This window comes from Battus philenor, unplaced genomic scaffold (assembly GCF_028537555.1).
Source record: "Battus philenor isolate CCGP_79_NKW_IND1 unplaced genomic scaffold, ilBatPhil1.0.hap1 SCAF_17, whole genome shotgun sequence".
Taxonomy (NCBI): domain Eukaryota; kingdom Metazoa; phylum Arthropoda; class Insecta; order Lepidoptera; family Papilionidae; genus Battus; species Battus philenor.
Genome location: NW_027181679.1, coordinates 3,544,866 through 3,566,490, shown reverse-complemented (window position 1 = coordinate 3,566,490; position 21,625 = coordinate 3,544,866). Strand labels below are relative to the sequence as shown.

Sequence of the window (21,625 nt, the reverse complement as noted above, 5' to 3'; positions counted from 1 at the left end):
ATTTATAATGAGAACAAAAGTTCCTAACATAATTTGTCTTAAAACTAAACGTAAAAATAAAAGCAGAAGATTATAAATTGTAAAAAAAATATCTACATAACAGCTTTAAAATATTGCCCTAGTCTAAAATGTCATGCATCGTTCTTTTTTTAATGGCACAATACTATTGTTTTTTTTTTCTAAGTTGTAGTAGACTATATAAGGCACAGAGTATTAATGTATGATGGACATTGAGACTTGAGGTTCCCTTTACTTTGTTTTAATGACGAGGGAAGTATTTATAAAACATTTACCTTAATATTATATTTAGTATAACGCTATACTAAATAATATTTAATCAAAATCTATTAATAATATAATTAATGGATTATGAAAATAAAATTTTAGTTGTAATTTCTTTTAACTTATTAATTTAATCCTTAATTTTATCGTAAAGGCTACTTTTATTATTATGCTACAAGTCAGGTATTTTTTTAATCTTACAGGCTCATACAAAATTGCATTTAATTCTCTTTTTTAATAGGATTTTACGAACTAGTTAACTAAATATAACAATTTCGAAAAACATTTACAAAAATCTAACCTATTGTCGAAGGTTAGGTTTTTGTATGTGTATACTTTGAAGACCATTGAGATTGGTAACCCATTGCTTTACAAATAAAACATATTTACTTATGTATATAACTAACATACAAGTCTTTCGATCTAAAACTTATTTGTTCGAATTTAAATTATTTAAAAAAGAGTCATGGTATAAATAAAAAAATATTACTAAATGAAATATAAGATGTTATTAAAATAAAATATATACAATACATATACCAATAGTAAAACATAAAAACGAGAGATACAGATTAAAAATAACAAATTCCAATTTTAAGAGATTATTTTTAATCTGCGCGTCTATTGTCATAATTTTAACATCTCGTTGTTATAAACACATGATTGCTCTAAAAGCAAAAAAAAATTATATCAGCCGCCATTTTTAATCTAATTGATAATATTTTTTTAATTTGATTTAAACTTTAAACTGTGATCGATCGTTTTTGTTGTTGTTGAATTTTTAACAACTATGATAAAAATTTTAAAAATTTTGAATTTACATATATAAAATGAATGTTAAAGTATATTATAAATTGGCAATATCTATTGTAAAAATGCCCTCTTGTACTAAAAGCTATCAATATATTATAGTACAATTATTGAGAATAGTTTTCAATTATAATTTGAAGAACATTTATATTTATTAAATACAAATTAATATTTTCTTAAAGAAATAATATTGGTATATATTATATGAATGAATTAACAATAAAAGTAAAGAAAATATTTCAGTATTTATAAAAATAATCACTATAATTACACCATATGATTAAATAGTAAATTAATGGATCATCGTATGTTTTAAATCCGAAAATAATAACATAGAATTATTGGGAAAATGGCTAATTCGCGGCGCAATTTTTTTTAACCAATAATTACTAATCACAGATAATAAAAGTTCAATGATTCTTTGGTTATAAGTGTACTTTATAATCTCTGATTAATGCAATAGTTGACATTAGTGGCAGTAATATTTAGATACCACAGCATTGAAAGGAACGTAAATATGATTATTATGCATTACAGGAAAAAAATAACATAAATAAAATTACTATATCAGAGCAGAGAAATGTTGATGTTATAAAGTGTTTTAAAATATACAAAGTATGCTTCGGTCATTCCAAATTTAATTTAATTTCGTGTATTTTTTTCTGTTTTCATTTTATCGCATATAGCACAGGATAAGACGTATAGGACATACCTAAGATTATTATTAAATTAAAAAAAGAAACTAGTATGACTTTCGACATATTTATGTAAGTTATATCGTTTCTTAGGCGGAAGCAAGATTTATTCGGTTGTTGTACCGGAACATTTAAATTTTATAGTTTTAAATTTATTACTCCGCATAATTGAAAAGGAATAAAAATTATAGCAAATAATGATGCTTATTAATAAACTAAAAGCCTCTTTATTTATTGCTATGCATATTATTAAATGTTGGAAGATTAATTAAAATATATAACCTTCAATCGGTAGCTATAGGTGTCTGTGATCTGTCAAAAATTCTCCAAAATGGCGACTTGAAATAATCCGGACTGGGTAAAAAAGGGTTTACGCCGTTCCGTTTTACGTCCGGCAATAAAAATACAACACTTACAGCTATGATCATATGCCAGAAGGAATGAACTATTTTATAATTTTGCTCCGTTTGCAAAAATGCATAACAAATAAGACCTACAGAAACGAAAGCGACGCCGAGAGGCAAGTACATGGTGTAATAAGATCGAGGGTAACGCATACTCCGCACTCTTCTGAAGTCCATGTACCAGGAGATAAGAAGAATGGTGATACCAATTGCAACAGGGAGTAAAAATGCGACGAATGAATGCATGTTCCAAGTTGTTAGTAACGCTATAACAATTGCACCGGTCAGTTGGAATGATGATCTAATTTTTTCGTTTACAATACTCATAGCCAGTAATGTGACCCAGAAAGACATGAGGCCGCAGTAGAAATCACCGAATTGTAGAATGTTACCTCTGGTGATGCAATACGCGACTTGGGCGGGAGCATCGCACGCGTGGTAGAATGTTGAGAAAACCATTGTAAAAGTGTACATCATCGCTTCGGAATAATACAAACGGATGACAGCCACGTAGATTGAGAAGAGAAACAGAAGATTGCTTAGAGTAAGCAGGAGAACGGAGACAAGCATATACGCGCGGCTGTCCATTCTTGATTCGTCTGAACAATCCCAACCTGAAATATCAAAAAAAAAATGATTACACAAAAACCGACTGTAAACAAAAATACGACATAATTTGAAAACAGTTGACATTCAAAGCGACACACGTTCTTCTAATGAAAGAATTATAATTATTTCCGTTGATGGATCTCTTACCTAATGCAACATTGTATTGTATCAAATTTTGTATTTAATTATAGGTGTAAAAGCTATGAAAGGGGTGCATGTATAGCTCAATTGTCAGCAAAAAGCTATAAAGCTTTTACATCTACTTCCAATCAACCTATATAAAGCGATCACACTGAAATATGTTGTGTTAATGTAATATTTCTATTAGAATGCGGCAGGCCAATAACAGTAAAAAATCTGCGTGGTCAGATAGTAAACAATTAATTTTAACATACATTACTGAATTTTATAAATGCTAGTACTTATTATTTTCAATACGTTATTATTTCTGAAACCATTGATTTTGTTAGGGTGTACCATACATTATTTGGACAATAAATGAGCTATAAATTCACCCCTTTACAGCTTTTACACCTATAACCAATCACCCTGTATTTATAAAAAACAAGATGCTATATTGTCTTGACTATGTATATAAATGATAATAGATAATTTTATATATAAAATCATACTTACTTCCGTATCCAGCAGAACAGGAACAGAAGGACATCACCAAACCGCCAAACGTATTTAAACCGCAATTGCCATGATTGCTACACCTTCCATTTACACATGAAGTAGATGATAAAGATAAAACTGCAGTGGCATTACACGAACTCTCTCCTTGTCTTGTATTATTCGTTCGGCCTACATAAAGATCATTCTTATATATTCCATCAGGATCTACGTAATACACGGTACCGTTATGTGAGGTTCGACAAGGGCAGGCAATCTCGTCGCAGAACATTCGAAATGTTATATACCATGTACCACTATCTGGGTATGGTATGATCACTTTCTCGTAAATTGACTCCGAATCCGTACTATTCAATACGAAGAGAGCAGGTTTCTCGTGATCGTTAAATCTACATCTACCGCTTTCCAAAGGCAGACTCGCGTGTCCTATGTCCAAGCAAACGACAACTTTATAAAACTGATCTTCATCAGTGAAGGCGAGCAAGCCATCAGTTTTCAGCTCTCTTCTATATCCCATGTAGTATTTGAGGCTCATGAGCAGACTGATCTCTATTGCCAAATTGCCCCCAATATCTAGAAACTGATTGACCTTAAACCTCAAACTTTTTACTTCGCCTGACGTCAGATTCACTAAACTTGTAGCATCCTGAAGGTCGGTCGTGGGCAGACCGTAATTGAAAGTGAAAAACCTACCTTTATCGTCTCGCATAAGATCTAAAGTCGTTTGATTGCTTGCTTCATCGGGATCATAACGGAGGTAGTAAGATTCGCAGTCGGCATATCTTGTTGCATTGCCCACGACGTTATCAAGTTGCATGTAGTGCCAACTATTAGGATAAGGTTTGAAGGTAATCGTCTGTTCGTTGCTCAGCTTCGGATCGAATGCGCAGGACACTAAATAATTTTCTTCCGTCGGCAAAGATAAAGACTGTATTCTGAATAGTATTTCTGAATTGTTTACCGATGTATTTTTAATAGTTATATTTAACGTTATTGGATCGCTACTATCTAAAGATATACATTTGAAAGCTCTTGGTAACCTACTGTAGTCGATTGTGAGCCCTGAATAACAGTCAATAAGTTCTACATTTTCCTCTTGTTTCACTTGCAAATCAGTGTACAGAATCGTGTGACAGTCCGCGACAAGACCTGAAAGAAAAACAAGTTGAAATAAGATACTTAAAAATTTAAACGTTCAACCTGACCTTTGTTTATCTACCTCGCGTTCATCGCGCTAAAATTACCCAGAGTTATTTATAAGAAACAAACAAGATAAGACAAAAAACACAAAAATCAAAGATGTAAAGAAATGTGTAGATACCGGTTGCAGAATGTTGTTTACGAGCGCCTAAGGAAACACATTTGTATAAATTCCAACGTCAACTACGTCAACACATTTCCCTCTCAATAAAAGCAAGGAGGAAAATAAAGATTGTAGAATATTGTAATACAATTCTAAATAACACCAAACTTAAATTATAACGAATGCAATGCATATTTTCATGTATATTTTACACCCAATTACATTGATATATGCACATTAGAATCACTGGACAACGTTTGGATCAATACCTTTGGAAGACAAACCAGATTTAGATTTATAGTATACCCTGGACAAGAATTCTCTTTATAGCTTCGTCTTTCTGTCTCAAAACGTAATCAAAGTATTTTAAAATTCAATTGAACGATTGACAAAAAGCGATTCTTGATTCTAAGGTCATGTGCTGCTGGAGAATGGGGAAAATAATGCTATTCAGAGTTTGAGCAAAAAAATTCTGTGCTTTTATTAACTCTGTACTGTACAAATTTTCTCGCCTTAAAGCATAGCCTTAAATATAAGTACGATTATTCAATTAGTACGACGTCATCTAAATTAGAGAGTCCTTAGACGAACGACACTTCTTCAATGGACTCTCACTGCTGTCCTAATGGCATTTGAAGATTCCGCGGGTATGAGGTGGCAGGGCGCAAATTGCGCCTAGCCCAAGAAGCAAGCTTGAGGTTTCTCGGGTCGCTACATATTACTAACCAGATTGGGAAGTCGCCGTGCTCTTAGATCACTTCGGTAAACGCACTGAGGGGTAAAAAAGTACAAGGGCTCTCAAGAGGGGACCTCGGCTTAAGGTGTCACTCGTCGATTATATCCGCTTAGCATTCGACACGAAGGCGACCGGGAGGTCCAAACCTCGGCTTGAGCGGTTGCTATCGTCAGGCTAATATCACTACTATCACTTCAAAAATCATTAGCGCTGGGAAAAATGGCAGAAGAAACTCCAGAAACGCTCCTATCAAGTATGTCCGTGGTATTGAAATCTTCCAATACCTAACCGAAGTAAAAATGTAACGAAATAAAATGGATTGGCAATATGAAGTGGCAGTGAACAGTCCACAAAGCGCACACAACAGAAACCACGGACCAGGATGCGCAGCGTATGGCACATGTGCACTTACAAGATGGACAGATGATCTTGTCAAATTTGGAAGAATTGAATTTGGGCGGCCTGCCTTTCAGCAGGGTGTGTTGAAAAATATGCCAGAAGTCTAAGTCAAGCGATAGACGTTCTACGGATCAAATGACATTGATGAAAGTCATACTAAGTCTCAGTATTTTGTTAACAAAATCTTTAGAATCTCTACATAATGTGGGATAGATCTTACCGCTTATCATCAGGTAAATGCAATTCTAGTCGTATCGCCAGAAATAAGACTAAAACAAATACGTTAAAAAGAGACTCCCCCAGACAAAAGTCGCGACTACCTGGCGCGGATATATCTGCAACTACATATCACGGAAACATTTCACCTTTGATAAATTACATATACATTTCATTCGGAAATATATGACTAAGCTAAAAGATAAAGAGACTGCGAGTGTTAAACATTATAAATGGAACGTGGCCAACTGAATTTGGACGTTGCACATCTTAAAATTTCTTATAGCAAATTCATTCTGGTACAAAGTTCATCATTTAGTTTAGTTTTTACTAATATTATAACCAGTATCATGTTCTTCTTCATCCCAAATTTTAAAACCAAAAAATATTTTCTACCTCAAGTCTATTTATTATTTTTTATAGTATTTTACAGTACAGTAATCTCCCTCTAACACGATAGGTTGATTCTGCATTAAAGAATAAAGCTTTCTAGGAGTATCCATCACCATATGACGACATATAACGCGATATGTGTAAATAAAATTTTTGCTTATATTTTTCTTATTTTTTAACTTACTTTATAAATAAATCTCTATAATAATTTAGTAAAGATAAAAAGTGTTATAAATGTAGTACTATAAATTATCGTAAACTTAATTGGGTACTTTCGTATTAACGTCATCGAAGCAGAAAATTGGGTTAGGTTAGGTTGGTTTCAAGAGTGTTTCGAATTATGAAGTAGTTAAGATCGCAAAAAAATTACGTTTAAAGTTTTAGGTGGGACTTATAAACCGCCAATTAGGTGCTCTGACGTTAATGCGTTATTTTCCTTTATATATAGCAAAAATAAATGTTAGTAAGTCATCATATGCATACATTTGTGTGGCCTATACAATATCATAGATATAAAGCGTTGATAGATACAGACGCAGGTGTACTTAGGGGATAATGATACAATTGAAAGCGAAGTAGGACAGGAAGTCGCGTCAATGTAGCCCGGCGTGGGCAACGGGGCCTCGCCGAGCGGTCGCTCAATTACGAATTTGATTTTATAGATGACTGCGACTGTCTGAACACAGACTGATGTAATATCGCATTTATAAATTATTTTAATTTAAGTGTAAATGCTTTAATGTGGTAATATATTGCTCATTTTATTTCAAATATGTAAGGTACACTCGATCCAAAAATTAATTGTTTCACAAATGATAAATAACGTAATTATAATAAAGAAATAGGAAGCGTTTTCAAAATTGGAATTTCCGCGTATTAAAATAATTATTGTTTACTATCTGTTTCTGCAGACTTTGTACTATCCGATATTATTGCCTTGTCGTAATAGTTTCAGAGTGATCATTTTATACAGGTTGATTGGAAAAACTTGTCAAAGCTTGAAAATTTTTTGCTAACAATTGAGCTATTTTCTCCACTTTAAGGCTTTTACACCTATAACTAATAAACCTGTATATATGAGATTTCCAAATACGTACTAACTCATCACGATATCTCTAACTATTCTAATACTATAAGGCTTAGAGACTTGAAATTTGGTAGGAATGTTCCTGTCGTTTTGTAGAGGTCAGCTAAGAAAAAGTTCGGTTTTTATGAAATTCTTAGTTGGGGAGTTCATTAAAGCATATTTTCTTACTATAATTCTTATAAATACATAAAGAGATACATAAACTTGGTCAAAATATTTTTATAGTATGTTTATTTATATTACCAAATTTGTTTATTTATAATTACCAAAAATGGATTTTATGAAATTATACTAACAGAAAGCAGTGCGGATCACGCGAAGCGTCTGAGGTAAAGAATGTTGAATATATATGAAACGACAAGAAATAGGCTAGATTTGATGCAATAAGGTATAAAATGGACGCCATTTTGAAAAAGTGGACCTAGATCGGCATATTGGTAGTTACGATGTAGAAAGTAGTAGTATGTAGGATGTAGTATATATACATACTTATATATATACATATATATAAGTAGGTGTGTATGTATATATATATATATATATATATATATATATAGAGAGAGAGAGAGAGAGAGAGAGAGAGAGAGAAAGATCAGACACCATACAAGGTCACTAAAAGAAACCAAATTAACCATGAGGTTTTGTGATTCTTTGTTGAGATGTGAAACAGAACCATTTTTTAAGAGATTACACATAGACAACTAGTGATGAACCAATGAAAAAGGTGGTGGTCGAAGATTGATTAAGTTTTACAAACTGACAAAACTCAGGTTAACTCACAATAAGGTGTTGCTATGTGTAAGATGAGATTAGAAGAGCATGGTTTATTATGAGCATTCATTGACCGAAACCAACAATTCGGATATGTACTGCCAACAATTGATGGTATTAAAGTAAAAGTTGAGAAGAAATTGCTAGAATTAATCAATTTAAGGGATTCAGTCTTTTATTATGATAATACTAAACCACATACATTTGCATTCACCATATAACCATGACCTTGCACCTTCAAATTTATACCAATGTGGTGGTGAATAATAATACCAATAATATTAATACCATAATTAATACCAGTTTTGGTTTCTCAGAAATCTTTAGGCAGTCTCAGGTTAACATCAAGAGAGGACTATCAAAACATTTTGTCGGGTTTGTTTAATCAAAAGTCCCAAATTTTCTACAGCCACAGAATCATATCAATACATACAAGTTAACAAAAAGTCATTGAAGAGAATGGCAATTATATGCTATAATTAAATGTAAATAAACTTTACAAAAATATGACTCAAATTCTATTATAAATACAAAACTTTTTTCCCCATATAATTATATCAGAATAGTCAAATTTTATTACCTAAAATTAGATACAAAAATCACTGTCAAGGAAGGCTTTGATCTACCCTTTAAAAGTATAATTGAAAATTAAACATTTACCTTGTTGCTCGACTTTTTGTGTTCTTGGGTCTTCCCACTTTAAATATACAAGCGCATACCAATTCCCAGGCTTGGGGTTTCTTATAGAGTAAGTTTTATTGTTGCCATCTGATAATAGTTCTATTGTATGGATCCTTTCCCTAACCGTTGGGTCAACAAAACCCTTAGGAAATTCATAGCCATCTGGATTTACCGCCGGATATGATCCATGTTTTATGTTGACAATGACATCTTGTGGGCTGCACGACCCTGCAAATAGAAGACTTGAGTAATTTTTAAATTGTTAACAATCAATGCTTATTTTTTTTTAATAATAATCATATGAAGTATAGAGAAATAGTAACACAATTTCATTAGGACACTTATTTACACATTAATATATATGTAGACAACCTTGTTAAGGTTTTCTAAAGGCCCTGGATGCAGGCTGCTTCCAGCCAGTCTGATTTGAAATTTATGGGGTGCCCATGCCCAGCATGTTGATGAAACTATAAAAGTTTTGTTCCTAAAATATCAAATCAGCAATTAAGGAAAAAACCTCATTAGTTTTATGTCAATCATAGAGCAATTAACATTAAATACTTTAATTAGTGAAAAGAATGCTACAAAGCCACAAAATGTCCATCACTAAAACAAGTTTCAAGCATTGAAATATAACCATAGAAAACTATTACCTAAAAATATTTGGCAAATTCAACTTTAGATAATGTCTTTATAAACACATCTATATAATTTTGAAACCTACAACCAGGACCTGGATCCGACAAGTGGGCATTAACATTCCACACATCCAATTAGCCTTGAGCTGTTGTAAATAAAATGTTTAGTGGAAAACTCATGTTAAGGGGACACAGCCAAGGCCTCTTGGAAGCCCTGATCTCACAACATTGAATTTTTTTCTTTGGGTGTAACCAAGTAGTGCCAATAAATTTGTTGGTTGGTTTATGCCAATAAACCTATGATCATGGCCCCTTCCCAAAAGCAACATTTGCAAAGAAATGTCTGCGATCAAATAAGCAATATGCCATTGAGTTTTCATTAATTTGTAGTCTAGATTCAAGCAGAATATGTTTAGATAGCAGATACATTAGTGTTGTTATTTTTAACTTTAAAATGCCCTTGTTATAGATAAAAATTTTCTTTCTTGATCTTCAAAGTTTTGCCCATCCTTTGTTTTCTGATTAAAATATTTATTTGCATCTTCAAATTTTTTAATATGAGAGCACTTTCCAGAAGAAGGCTCTAACTCTTTAACTCTATATATATTGTTACTGCCAAATGAATTAATACCTTTCCTTATTATGTTATGCACCACTATAAAAATCTATCTATAGATAATTAAAATAACTATGTTTAAGTTATACAGACTTATAATTAGTTATATAATGCAGCATGCTTTTATGATTACATATGCATATTAATAACATCTACTAACAAGCTAATACATGCACTATATATTATTTATTGAAATACAGTAGTATACTCAATAATTCATATGTAGTATTTAGATATTAGAGCTCCAGGCATAATAAGTAGCCATATGATAGTTATTTTTTAAAACTCAACACAAATCTAATAGAACACATCTAGGAGTTGTTACAGTGAACAAGTTACACTCCCTGTTAATTTCAGAAACATTGCTTTAGTTACATCAACTACTTGCTCCATCAGCTACTCTTGATAATAATCAAATCTTGGTTTGCCTCTCTCAAACACCTTGGAGTTCAAAGCATAAGCCAAGTGCTAAATAGGGACTTGGTCACACTAAGAGCTCTAAGGTAAACAAACTAACAACTTGGTTGCATTAGTAACAAAAGATGGTACGGGCTCATAGTTACTTAAATTAACAACATTTTATGAAATTAAAATAAATATTACTGTTAGATGAATTGTTTACCTACATTTCTCGAAAGCTTAACATCTTAACTTGCAAGTATAGAAGTGTAAATGTAACCTACCAATGTTATTCAAGTGAAGCTCTTCTGACTGGAAAGTAAAAAGTGCATCGGTAACGTCCCTCATGATAGGATAAAAGATAACAGAAACAGTGCGATAACTCCTGTAAGTATACACATCTGTTGCGATCTGCCGTGTCACTAATGTATAGTTATCACGGATCACCGTTCGTGTTTTTGTTAACTGTTCTATAATTCTTTTTCTTTTACTATCGTCTTCAGATTCTTTATCACTATTACTTGTCACACAACACACACATAACAACAATAAATAGTAAACTTTCATTGTATTTATAATTCTCCTACCTGTGAAATGCAACTCGCGTGTTGCACAGTTTAAATGTATAAATTTTACTACCTTATTATACTTCACTATTGAAATGTAATTAAAGATATTTATTTTAATAATAGATTAACGGACGGCACCTAACAACTGAACGTAATCGATCGACAACCGCCGTAAGTCATTGCTACGATAAATTCTTACTACTGATAACAATGTCAAGCTGACATTAACTTTTCGTTTAGAAACATTTCGTTTATATTTATTTTAAAATGTATTGTGTGCATTTTATAAAATATTCACTTATTATTAATATATTTTTAGTAAATTTAAGTATTTCGTTTTATGTTTTTATTTATACACTTTTATTGCTTGTAATTATTTATAATCTGTAGCACTTGTAAGAGTTATTGTTTTCCGACTGTGGTTCTCTCTCAACTTTTCGGTTTGTGCGCGCGCATGTCCCGTTTGCTGGTATAAATTTTGGAATTTTGCACTTCGCAGAATAATGGCTTCGCCCACAAATTCGAAGCACCCGCGAGTTAACGGGGAGCTGCCTTGCTATCCTTTTAATAAATTTAATATGGAAAATAAGAACAAAGTGACTGTGGTGCTGGGTGCTCAGTGGGGTGATGAAGGAAAAGGAAAAGTGGTAGATTTATTGGCTGTAAACTCGGACATCGTGTGTCGTTGTCAGGTTATACTTTTATAATTATTAGAAACTTCTATTTGTTAAACATTTTACTATTATATTTTTATGAGATTCATGAATTTATAATAAACAAACATTCAACACAAAGTTGAGGTTAGGGTTGTGTTTTTTAATATTATAGTGTATATTTATCAACAACAATTTTTTTTTAATATTTTTCATGTTTTCTTGTTATTTTCTGCTATTTTCCTCCTAATATTATAATTCGGTTAATTCACTGTGCATACAAACAGGGCTGGCACATCGCCAGTATGTTTGAAAACATAGTAACAATGTTTTTGTATTATTTTTGTAATTGTCGAGTTCAGGCGGGAACTTGCGTAAGCGCCTGTACATTAAATCACTTACGTAACACAGTATATGCATATTTCTTGCAAACGGTGCGAAATGTTTTTTTTTCTTCAAGTCATGTGATGAACATTGATTGACCGTCACGTAAATAATTCTCGTGATGTAGTTTGTATAACTAAACAATGGATGACTGCCAAGGTCTTGGGCATTTATTGTCATGGTTACTGGCCGCATCATATAATCTGATTTTTTTGTTGGCCTCTACAGCAATTTCTAATTACAAATTCTAAAAAAATGCGCCTTCCAAAGATATTTAAAATATTTTATAAGAACATTGTATTAACTTTAAAATCTAAATCACTAATCAAATCACGCTATGTTTATAGTTACTAATTGAAATCATTCACACATCGAACTATGATGATATACGAATTAAAAATGTATCAATTTATATGAAAATTAAATACTAACTTCTATGCATATATTCGTAATGTTTAAATTGCATTGTATGGATAGTATTGTGATAAAATGATTGTGTAATAACACATCTGGATTAAACTGCCTTACACTAAATGAGGTATGATAATATTTATGTTAATTAGTTCCCAGTTGAACTTATGATTGTACTGGCTTCTACCAGATAGTTTATGTTACTCACATCCTGGTCCAGTTTATTATAGTTGTTACTACATTTGTACTCTTTTGAATTATAATCACATTAAAAAAAATTAAATTCTTATTGGTATATAAATTTTATGTTTGTTTTTTAGAACTAACATCCACAACCTTTTAGACGCTTATTAGTTATTATCTCCTTTGCAAAAACATATAATCCCTCTGCTCTTTTAAGTTTTGATTTTATGCTAAAATTATATGATAAACTAAATGTCTAGATATTTTTTAATTGAAATAGAGGAATTGAGATTTCATAATGTGTCCATTTGCCTTTACTATTGCTGTCACCTCCATGTCAAAGTTCAGGGAACTGTAACCTATGGTTAAGTTTCATTATAACATCACTTAAAATATGTTTGCTTATTTATTACTCTGCCATGTTTAAAATGGTAGAGCACTAAAATTGTTTAGTTAATCTTGAGGATTTCATCAAGAGCCTTACCTTGGGCTTTTAAGTTATTTATTTCACAGAATTATGAGGCTCTCTATGGAGTAATTATAGGCATGGCTTTTAAGACTAGATCTTAGATTAGCCTGTCAGTCAATATTCATTTTGCATTCATTTAAGTTTATCTCTGAGAGCTGAATGTTAATTGTGTGTTCTATTACTGTGAAAGATTATATATTTTATAATCTTTGCCTTTTGACCACAATCATAACTAAAAACAAATAAATATAAGAATAGCATTCTATTTTAGTATTCATTTATTGATTCATTCACATATGCCGATTGATGCTTGCTGCAATAACTGGTTTGTCCTGCTGGTCCTGCAACCCTGATTATTTTAGTACATTTGTTTTTAAATATGTCAACCTTATCTTATTAGACTATGTTTAAAAAAAAGGTTTTATAAAGTAGATAGATAAAATATATGTATGTATATTTTACACCACTCTGACACACAAAGTTACAAATACAAAATAAATATCTATATGTCATTCAATGACCAGGATATCTTTTTCAAAAAATGAACATGATAAAAGTATTGTTTTTTTGTGCATACTCCTTGGCCAGTCATAATCAGAAATGTGCACGGCACACAGGATTTTTAAAAGAAAAGATGAAAACATTGTTTCTTTCAGACTAATATATTTCCTGATTGGCTAAATTGATTAATTATATTAGATTAACATTTAGATGTTAATGTAAAAAAAACCTTCAATGTGAGTTGGACATATAATGCATGTTATATAAAAAACATTGTCACATGAATATTACACACACACATAATTGCAGCTTATATTTGTCTCATACTTAAGACAGTACAGCCTTGAATAGATAACAAAGATCTACAAAATAATTTATACATGATAATAATGGAGTTTTGTTATTGATACAATGGCATTGACAGCTGAATAGTTGAGATAGAGTATGTATGTGGTTTTTCTCATTGAATTTAAATTGTAATATATGTATGTTAACTTTTTTAATATGAATTTTAATTAGTTTTATCATAAAGGACTGGTCTTTATAAACAATTTTTTCATTTTTATTAGTCATTACAACTGAAGTGGAAACTTTAGTCTTTGTCCAATATGTAATATCATAAGTATTTTATTTAAAATTAGGTTCAAAGGCTTATAATTATGTCACATTTATATCTTTGGGCTCTTATGAAATATTTTGCATGGAAAGTAATGTTGTTTCTGTCGCCATATTTTTCCAGAAAAACTGATTAATTTTTACCACTCCGGCATGGTGGCAAAAGGTTGTTGATAAAGAAGGTGAATATATTGTTGATTAGAATTAAAAACTTGTTAAAAATGTAGTTGTATGAATTTAAATTAAAAAAGCACTTTCCGATTCCCTTATTAATTACTTTGAGCTGCCCCAACAGTTTGGCTATTCAAAAGTTACCAATCCATCTCAATCCAATTAAAAAATTATAGTAAATTTATTAAGGAGAAATGACTTTATTAATTGATTTAATGTTTAAGCTTAAGTTTTATGAGATGCAGTTCATTTGGTAATATATTTACTCAAATGAATTTGTTAGAAGACAAGAGTTTAAATTGCATAAACTGCAAGACTAATAATAGTTGAATCAACCAACCAAAAAATGATCATAAAACATCTTTTTATTTAAGTAATTACATTCTGGTGTATTTTTACTTGGCTCACTCTTTTAATTCATCATCATCATTCTAATTTCGGTCGTAAATTGTCCACTTCTATACATAGACCTTCTCCCGAGATTTTAAATAGGACCGGTTGAAAGCAGTCTGCAATTTGTGTCTTCACAGTTTCTTTTAATTAGTCTAGTATAAATTGTATTTGTATGTGATTTCTGGTCCCATAGCAAGCAGAACAAAAAGACAATAGGACTTTAAGCTTCTGGAGTAGTGACCATGAACTGGCAAGCTCTGCAATAACTATTTTAGGACGTTGGAAGATGTTGAAGACACACCGCTTCCATCCGGTCTTATTGGAAATCTTTAGGGGAGGTCCATGTCCATCACTAAACCCTGTATAGCTGAAATGATGATGATCTTATTTAATGTGTTTATATACAACTTGATTTCAACATAGTCAACGCACGAGTCTTAATCAATCTGTTCGATATATACCAAGGGTGACCAACCTGCGGCTCTTTGAAAGATTATTTATAGCTCGCGATAAATGTAACCGAGTACAATTTTTATTTTTACGTAATTATATTTAAAAAATTGTTATCGTTTTGTATGTTACAAAACCCATAGTTTTCCCATAGTTTTTTTAAAAAAAATAAAACATTTTTGAAACGTTATTTATTGTAGCTCGCCAAAAATTTCAAATTTCGAAAATAGGCTCGTATTATCAAGGCACATGGCCACCCCTGATATATACAGTTTATCATGAGAGCTTAATAACGGATATTTGTCAAATGAAAAGATGAATAGTACGGCCGCCTGTAGATAAATGATACGCCTTATCTGTTACAAGGAAGGTTCCCATACTGATTGTAGCATGAGTACATCACGCGTTCCACGACGATAATCAGTTGAAATTGACAAGAAAAGTTGGATATAGTTAAAATGCCTACTTCTTAACAAAAAACAGATATAAGAGGAAACTTACTGGGTCTAGTGAGGCTAAAATTGACGAAACATCGGTTATCCTATCCTCCTCCTCCCATCCATTATGCCCATTGCTGTGGGTCGTGACCTAGATACGGAGTTATCTATTAGGGGGACCGGAAAGTAAAGTCGCTTTCTTAAGTTAAATTCATACTACTATATATACTAGCCGATCCCGCAAACGTTGTTTTGCCATGTATGTTATAAACAAATAAAAGATAAGGGTTGATCGTAGAGTGGTGAAAATTTAGGGTCGTATGTGTTTTTGTATGCTGTATCATAAAAAATAAAATCAAAAAATTTTGTCTGAAAAATAAAAAAAGACAAGGGGTGGACCACCCTTAACATTTAGGGAGATGAAAAATAGACGTCTGTTTCTCCACCCTGCCCGATATACACGCTAAGATTCACGAAAATCGGTCGAGCCGTTTCGGAGGAGTCCAAATCACGCACACCGTGACACGAGAATTTTATATATTAGATTATATCGGTAAAAACATAAATACATATATTAGAGTAATTAATTTCTTCCCTATATTGTGTTTAAAATTTACTATAGTAGGATATTTTTTAAATTTATATCACAGCAAGGCAAATACTGATCAAAACACAAGCAACGAAAACATAAAGCAACTTTGTGATTGAGCGCAGAGATGTCAAAATAAATATTTTGACTCTATACGTACAAGAGCGTGTTAGGAGGAAAGTCGATGATCCGTCGATGACCGTTCAAAGGCTGTATTGAATCACTGGTTCAAAATACCTTCTGTATTATATCCAAATGTATAAGAATTAATACACACATCATAGCCTGAACGATTACCAATTTCATTTATCCTTTTTAATAACTTTCTTAACAGCTTGTAGAATATTCTTTCAGTAAACATAAGGACACTGCCCACGTTTCTACATCGATCACAAGATACAGTCATCATTCTGAAAAAAAAAAATTTCTGTAGGAATCCGACGGGCCTAGTAACTTTGTTGAATTATTCGGATAGATGCCAGTCTACCATTGCACTATTAAAAATAATCATGTTTCCCTCTTGAAAGGTCAGTTTGTGGAATTAATCAGCGGGGGTTCTATACTGTAATAATGTTCCTTGAAGGTGAGCGACGCGTTACAATTCTGTGATTCTTATTGCAAATCTTTGAGAAGGCCTATTACCACAAGTGGAACGAAGTTGAAACGATGATTTGAAATACAACATATAACTGGAAAAATAAATTTAAACAAAAAAGCACATGTTAACAAATAAAAAAACTAAAAAATAAAGTAAGCAATAAAAAAAAATTATAAAAATTACTTCTCTTTAATTGAGTTTGTATTATTATATTGGCAGAGAAATACCGCAAAACGATAGAAAAATTTGAATCAAAGACAAAAAATTATATAAATATTTGTGGTACATAAATTTCGCTAAATGATAAGTTTCTTCACAGATCAATTCTATTAGGAATTTAATTAAGTTTATTCAGTCGCCGAGCAACTGGCAATCGACAATAACCATGACAAGGTTGTTTTCTAAAAAGATAATGTAATTTGTGCTTGTCGTAATATTTATTACAATTTGCTATTACAAAGTCGTACTACGGCTTATATTAGATTGGAGGGAAAGTTCTGTCACATTTTAAATAGATAGATATATTTTTTTTGTAAATAAAAAAAAATCTGGATATCGTCCGAGAAATTGCTGAAGAGTTTGGCTTTTATCATACAACAATTTGATATCACATTCAATCTCTTGTGTTTGCGTTATTAAAGCATTGTTTGAGTTCCAAATAAATTAACAGAAAACAATTTATCTGATCGTGTAAGAATATCACGTCTGATTAGACACAATGTGGGGCTGTTTTTAGACAAGATGATTATTGAAGATGAAAAATGGATTCTTTGTGGGAATATTAGGAGAAAACGTCTTCCTGCAAAATAGGAATATCATCAGCAATACCTCCAAAACCAAGTATCGAGTACTTCTTTGTTTGTGGAGGGATAGGAAAGGTCCAGTGTACAATGAGTTGCTGAAATAGGGAAAAACTATCAAGGTGTATCTGTAATGTCACCAATCACCTAGTTAAATTGAATGCAGGTATCAGAGAAAATAGGGCATTAACGTCCTGAAAAGGAATAGTGTTCCACTATGATAATGCTCGACCACATACTGCAATGGTGACACAAAAAAACTGACTGCGTTGGACAGAAGTCCCTGCAAAATAACAGGAAAAGAAATCAAGTCTTTTGAAAGTGTCTAAGGCAGTTGCTGACTATTTTAACTTTAAAGTTTAGAACTTCACAGTAATACACAGGTTACCTGAAAGGTGGCAATAAGTTGTAACATATAACGGAGCATATACAATTAATTAATGTTAAACATACATTTTAATAAATAAATTCAAATACTTTCATTTGAAATACTACAGAATATCCCTTCTAACCTATGCAATATATGGGAGTACGTTGTTGTTTCAGCCCATAGACACCCAAAGCGAGGCACCGGTCTCCCCCCAAAGATATCTATAGAGGGATTTACCACAATTGCTGCCTCGCTTGGCAGGCAGATTGACAAACACGGTGTCGTATACACAGAGAACGCTGCTACTCATGTTCTAGAAACTTGTTTGTGAGCAGTGGCAATCCTATATAAACAATGCACATAGTGTGAATTATATAAGATTGTATCCCGGAAAGCGAATTCACGACCTATGATCGAAAGTCTCAGTCTTAACCGCCGGACTACCACGGCACATCTCGCACGTGGACAATTATTCGAAGTGACTAAATGGCAGTATTTTTTTCTTATCAACAGTTAGCGCTCAAACCAGCTATTCATGTTTTTTAGTTGTGTTAACCACTTAAGGTCTTTTATGTCGATAACTTTTTGTCAAGTACAAAATTGCACAACAAAAATGCACTGGCATCATTTAATTTTAATCTACGAGGGTTCCAAACGTGCCTTTTTATGGGGGAAATCCTGCATGGGATACACCGCCGCTGTGGGGGCAACGAAAGGATTATGCTGGACTCTTACCAGCTAAAACCCTACGATCTTCTTTAACGGTTTTCGTTAAAACTACGCTTCCACATACTACCGTTATTTCACTTTATGTTAAAACTACGGGAACGTTTTCACAAACTACCATAGTTTCAACGGTGGTGACCTTGTGCCTCAACTTCTTAGACTAGAGCTGGAGTCGCCCAACCAACATAAATACGCGAGATGCAGTTCGCGTGCCACCGCAGGGCTCCAAAACGTGCCCTGTTCTAAAAAGAGCCCACAATAAACTCAGAACAAGATTTTTTTTTAAATTATCACCTAAATAAATATATTAAATACAGTAGTTGAAACAATTTATTCTTAAGTTTTCTTATCACTGAAAATTCGTTACATTGTAATGGAAATTTTTACGAGCGTTTGTTTGTTACCATCGCGACAGCTGGCATACGCTTCCTGTGCAGATGTTTTGTCACATGACCAAATACAATTATTCATCAATTTCGCCCCTATCATGAGTAAATGGCTGAAAGAGTAATTCACTTTTGGCGCTCCGTAACGATAGGGTTAATAAACTTTAAATTTATTAGACGATGATTCAGTCATTGCACGGGGAAGTATATTGTAAAACCGGTGCAGAGTCGCCTACAAGAGTTACTAATTTTATTTAACTCAAGTACTGGCCTAACTTTATTTCTAGTATTTACGTTATGTACATAGACAAAATTATTACATACGGGATGACTGGCTATGGGCCATTTGCTGTATGCAAAAATAATAATTTCAGAAATAATAACAAGAAAAATCGTTTTGAAAATTCGAACTACGATTTATTAAAATTAATTTTTATCTACTGGCCTATATTGTCAGTGAAATTATTGGCGTGACAAATTCCGATAGAAAAAATAAATTCATCATCATCACCAGCCAGCCGATAGACACCCACTTCAAGACATAGGCATCCTTTAAAAAACCACCAAAATGATCTGTCTCACGCTGCCAGTCCAGTGATTTCGCGAGTTAATATAACGTACTATATTTCAAAGCGTCCGATTCATACTCTATAATTGGAAATGGTGTAAAAGCATCTAAATTTTTACTGGCAAATGAATTCACATTCACCCCCCTTATGTAAGTAGTTTTTACTCCTATAACATTACCAATCACTGTATCGAGTTATAGAAGGTATTATAGAAATTTTAGACCTCTATCTCGTTAAAATAGATTTAAATCGAGTATATTTCAATTTATAAAAACATATTTGAGACAATAAAAAGTCTTAGGCAGAATTGATTATCAACTTTACATATCGCTGTAAATACAGTACAGAAATATAAAGTGGGGAGTCCCCGCGAAATGTTTTTGTACCGGAAGTCAAACTTGCTGTATGAGGGCTATGAATGTACCGTGGTACAGGGGGATAACCCTGTTACACAAAATCTGCAACTACGCATTTGGCTTCGTAACAATTGACATTGTTAACATTGAAACAAGACACGTGATTGCATTTAACTTTGTGTTTTGCAACAATGAAAACATTCATAAACTCGATATCAACCTAACAAACACGTGTAAGTAAATAGAAGTCTATTCGTTGGCAAAACACTGTGACCGATTAGTATATGCGATAAACGATTTTAAATCAACATTGGATCGTAAAGATACCGCGCCTCCTTCATCGTTATTTCATTTAATTCTGTGCAATGAATGTCACATATATAACATAAGCCTCATACATAAACAAATTTAATCTTAAATAATATTTTAGTTATCAACAATATCACGGTAATGTTACCTAGTGGACAAGCCCATTGTCCGTGTCATATTTTAAAATTTATATATTTTCGCAAGCTATTAAATATTAGGCGGACCAGAAAATAATGTCGCTTTCTTAAGTTAAATCCATACGAGTACATTTTTAACAAGTTTTTATTTCTAATCAACAGTACATTCACCTTCGTTATCAACAACCTTTTGCCATCTAGTACAAAACGTCTTTCAAGTACGTAATGATCTACCAAATGACAATCAAATATTGACATGCGCAGAAACGAAATTACTTTTTGATCCCCCTAATACGTATTTAAAAGGTTGAAAACTTGATAGTTCATTAAAATTTGGTGAATAATTGGTGACGACAATTCACGCTTAATATTTCAAATACAGGTTAGTTGATACTGTTCAGTGCTTGAATTTCGTGATATTTTTTACAATGTAATAAGATAAAATGAAAATGTAACATGAGTACATTTATTAAAACCCAAAAGTAATCCTTCAAAGTGCCGCATATTGATCGCGAGCCACAGGTTTGCCCTCCCTGCTTTATTGTATTCTATTATCATATTTATAATTAATTTAGTATCGAATAATTATAGCTTATTTTATTATCAAAAGAGCAGTTTTATTATTTTTTTATTCGTTCACAGTATTTAAGACTAGAGGGTATAAGGTGAGTGTTGTGTACACGTACAAATAAGCAAACATTTAAATTTGATAAAGAAATATCTTTCTCATCCTATTAACAAAAATGTTTCGCATAAGACAGACTGGTGTTTTTTTTTTTGCTATCTGTACATTGAATTTTTTTTTGTGTTCCCTATTTCATCTGCGATCAGTCCCAGGACTATAAGCGGATTTGTTGAGTGGTTATAGCTTTGA

At 32.2% G+C, this 21,625-nt stretch overlaps 2 protein-coding genes across 2 annotated transcripts in view; one reads left to right on the top strand and one right to left on the bottom strand.

The window, feature by feature from the left end:
• Positions 1-1,829: 1,829 nt before the first annotated feature.
• Positions 1,830-11,355, bottom strand: LOC137919854 (post-GPI attachment to proteins factor 6). The gene is made up of 4 exons (XM_068763065.1): positions 10,960-11,355; positions 9,002-9,250; positions 3,437-4,585; positions 1,830-2,805 (listed from the first exon to the last, which is right to left on the bottom strand). Exons 1-4 carry the CDS (start codon positions 11,240-11,242, stop codon positions 2,072-2,074), a joined length of 2,415 nt encoding a protein of 804 aa, XP_068619166.1. The 5' UTR covers positions 11,243-11,355; the 3' UTR covers positions 1,830-2,071.
• A 335-nt stretch (positions 11,356-11,690) lies between these two features.
• The window catches only part of Adss (adenylosuccinate synthetase), a 30,205-nt gene continuing 20,270 nt past the window's right edge, over positions 11,691-21,625 (top strand). Inside the window, exon 1 of the mRNA XM_068762778.1 lies at positions 11,691-11,936. Coding sequence (XP_068618879.1) covers positions 11,748-11,936 — 189 coding nt within the window. The 5' untranslated portion in view covers positions 11,691-11,747. The remainder of the gene's footprint in view (positions 11,937-21,625) is intronic.

What these genes read in the sequence shown, in the direction of transcription:
- LOC137919854 (XM_068763065.1), bottom strand. Translation starts at nt 11,242, where the DNA reads ATGAAAGTTTACTATTTATTGTTGTTATGTGTGTGTTGTGTGACAAGT. An exon ending in GCTTCACTTGAATAACATTG is followed by an intron (nt 9,251 to 10,959) that starts GTAGGTTACATT and finishes TTCTATTTGCAG; the next exon opens with GGTCGTGCAGCCCACAAGAT. An exon ending in CTGTTCTGCTGGATACGGAA is followed by an intron (nt 2,806 to 3,436) that starts GTAAGTATGATT and finishes TTGATATTTCAG; the next exon opens with GTTGGGATTGTTCAGACGAA.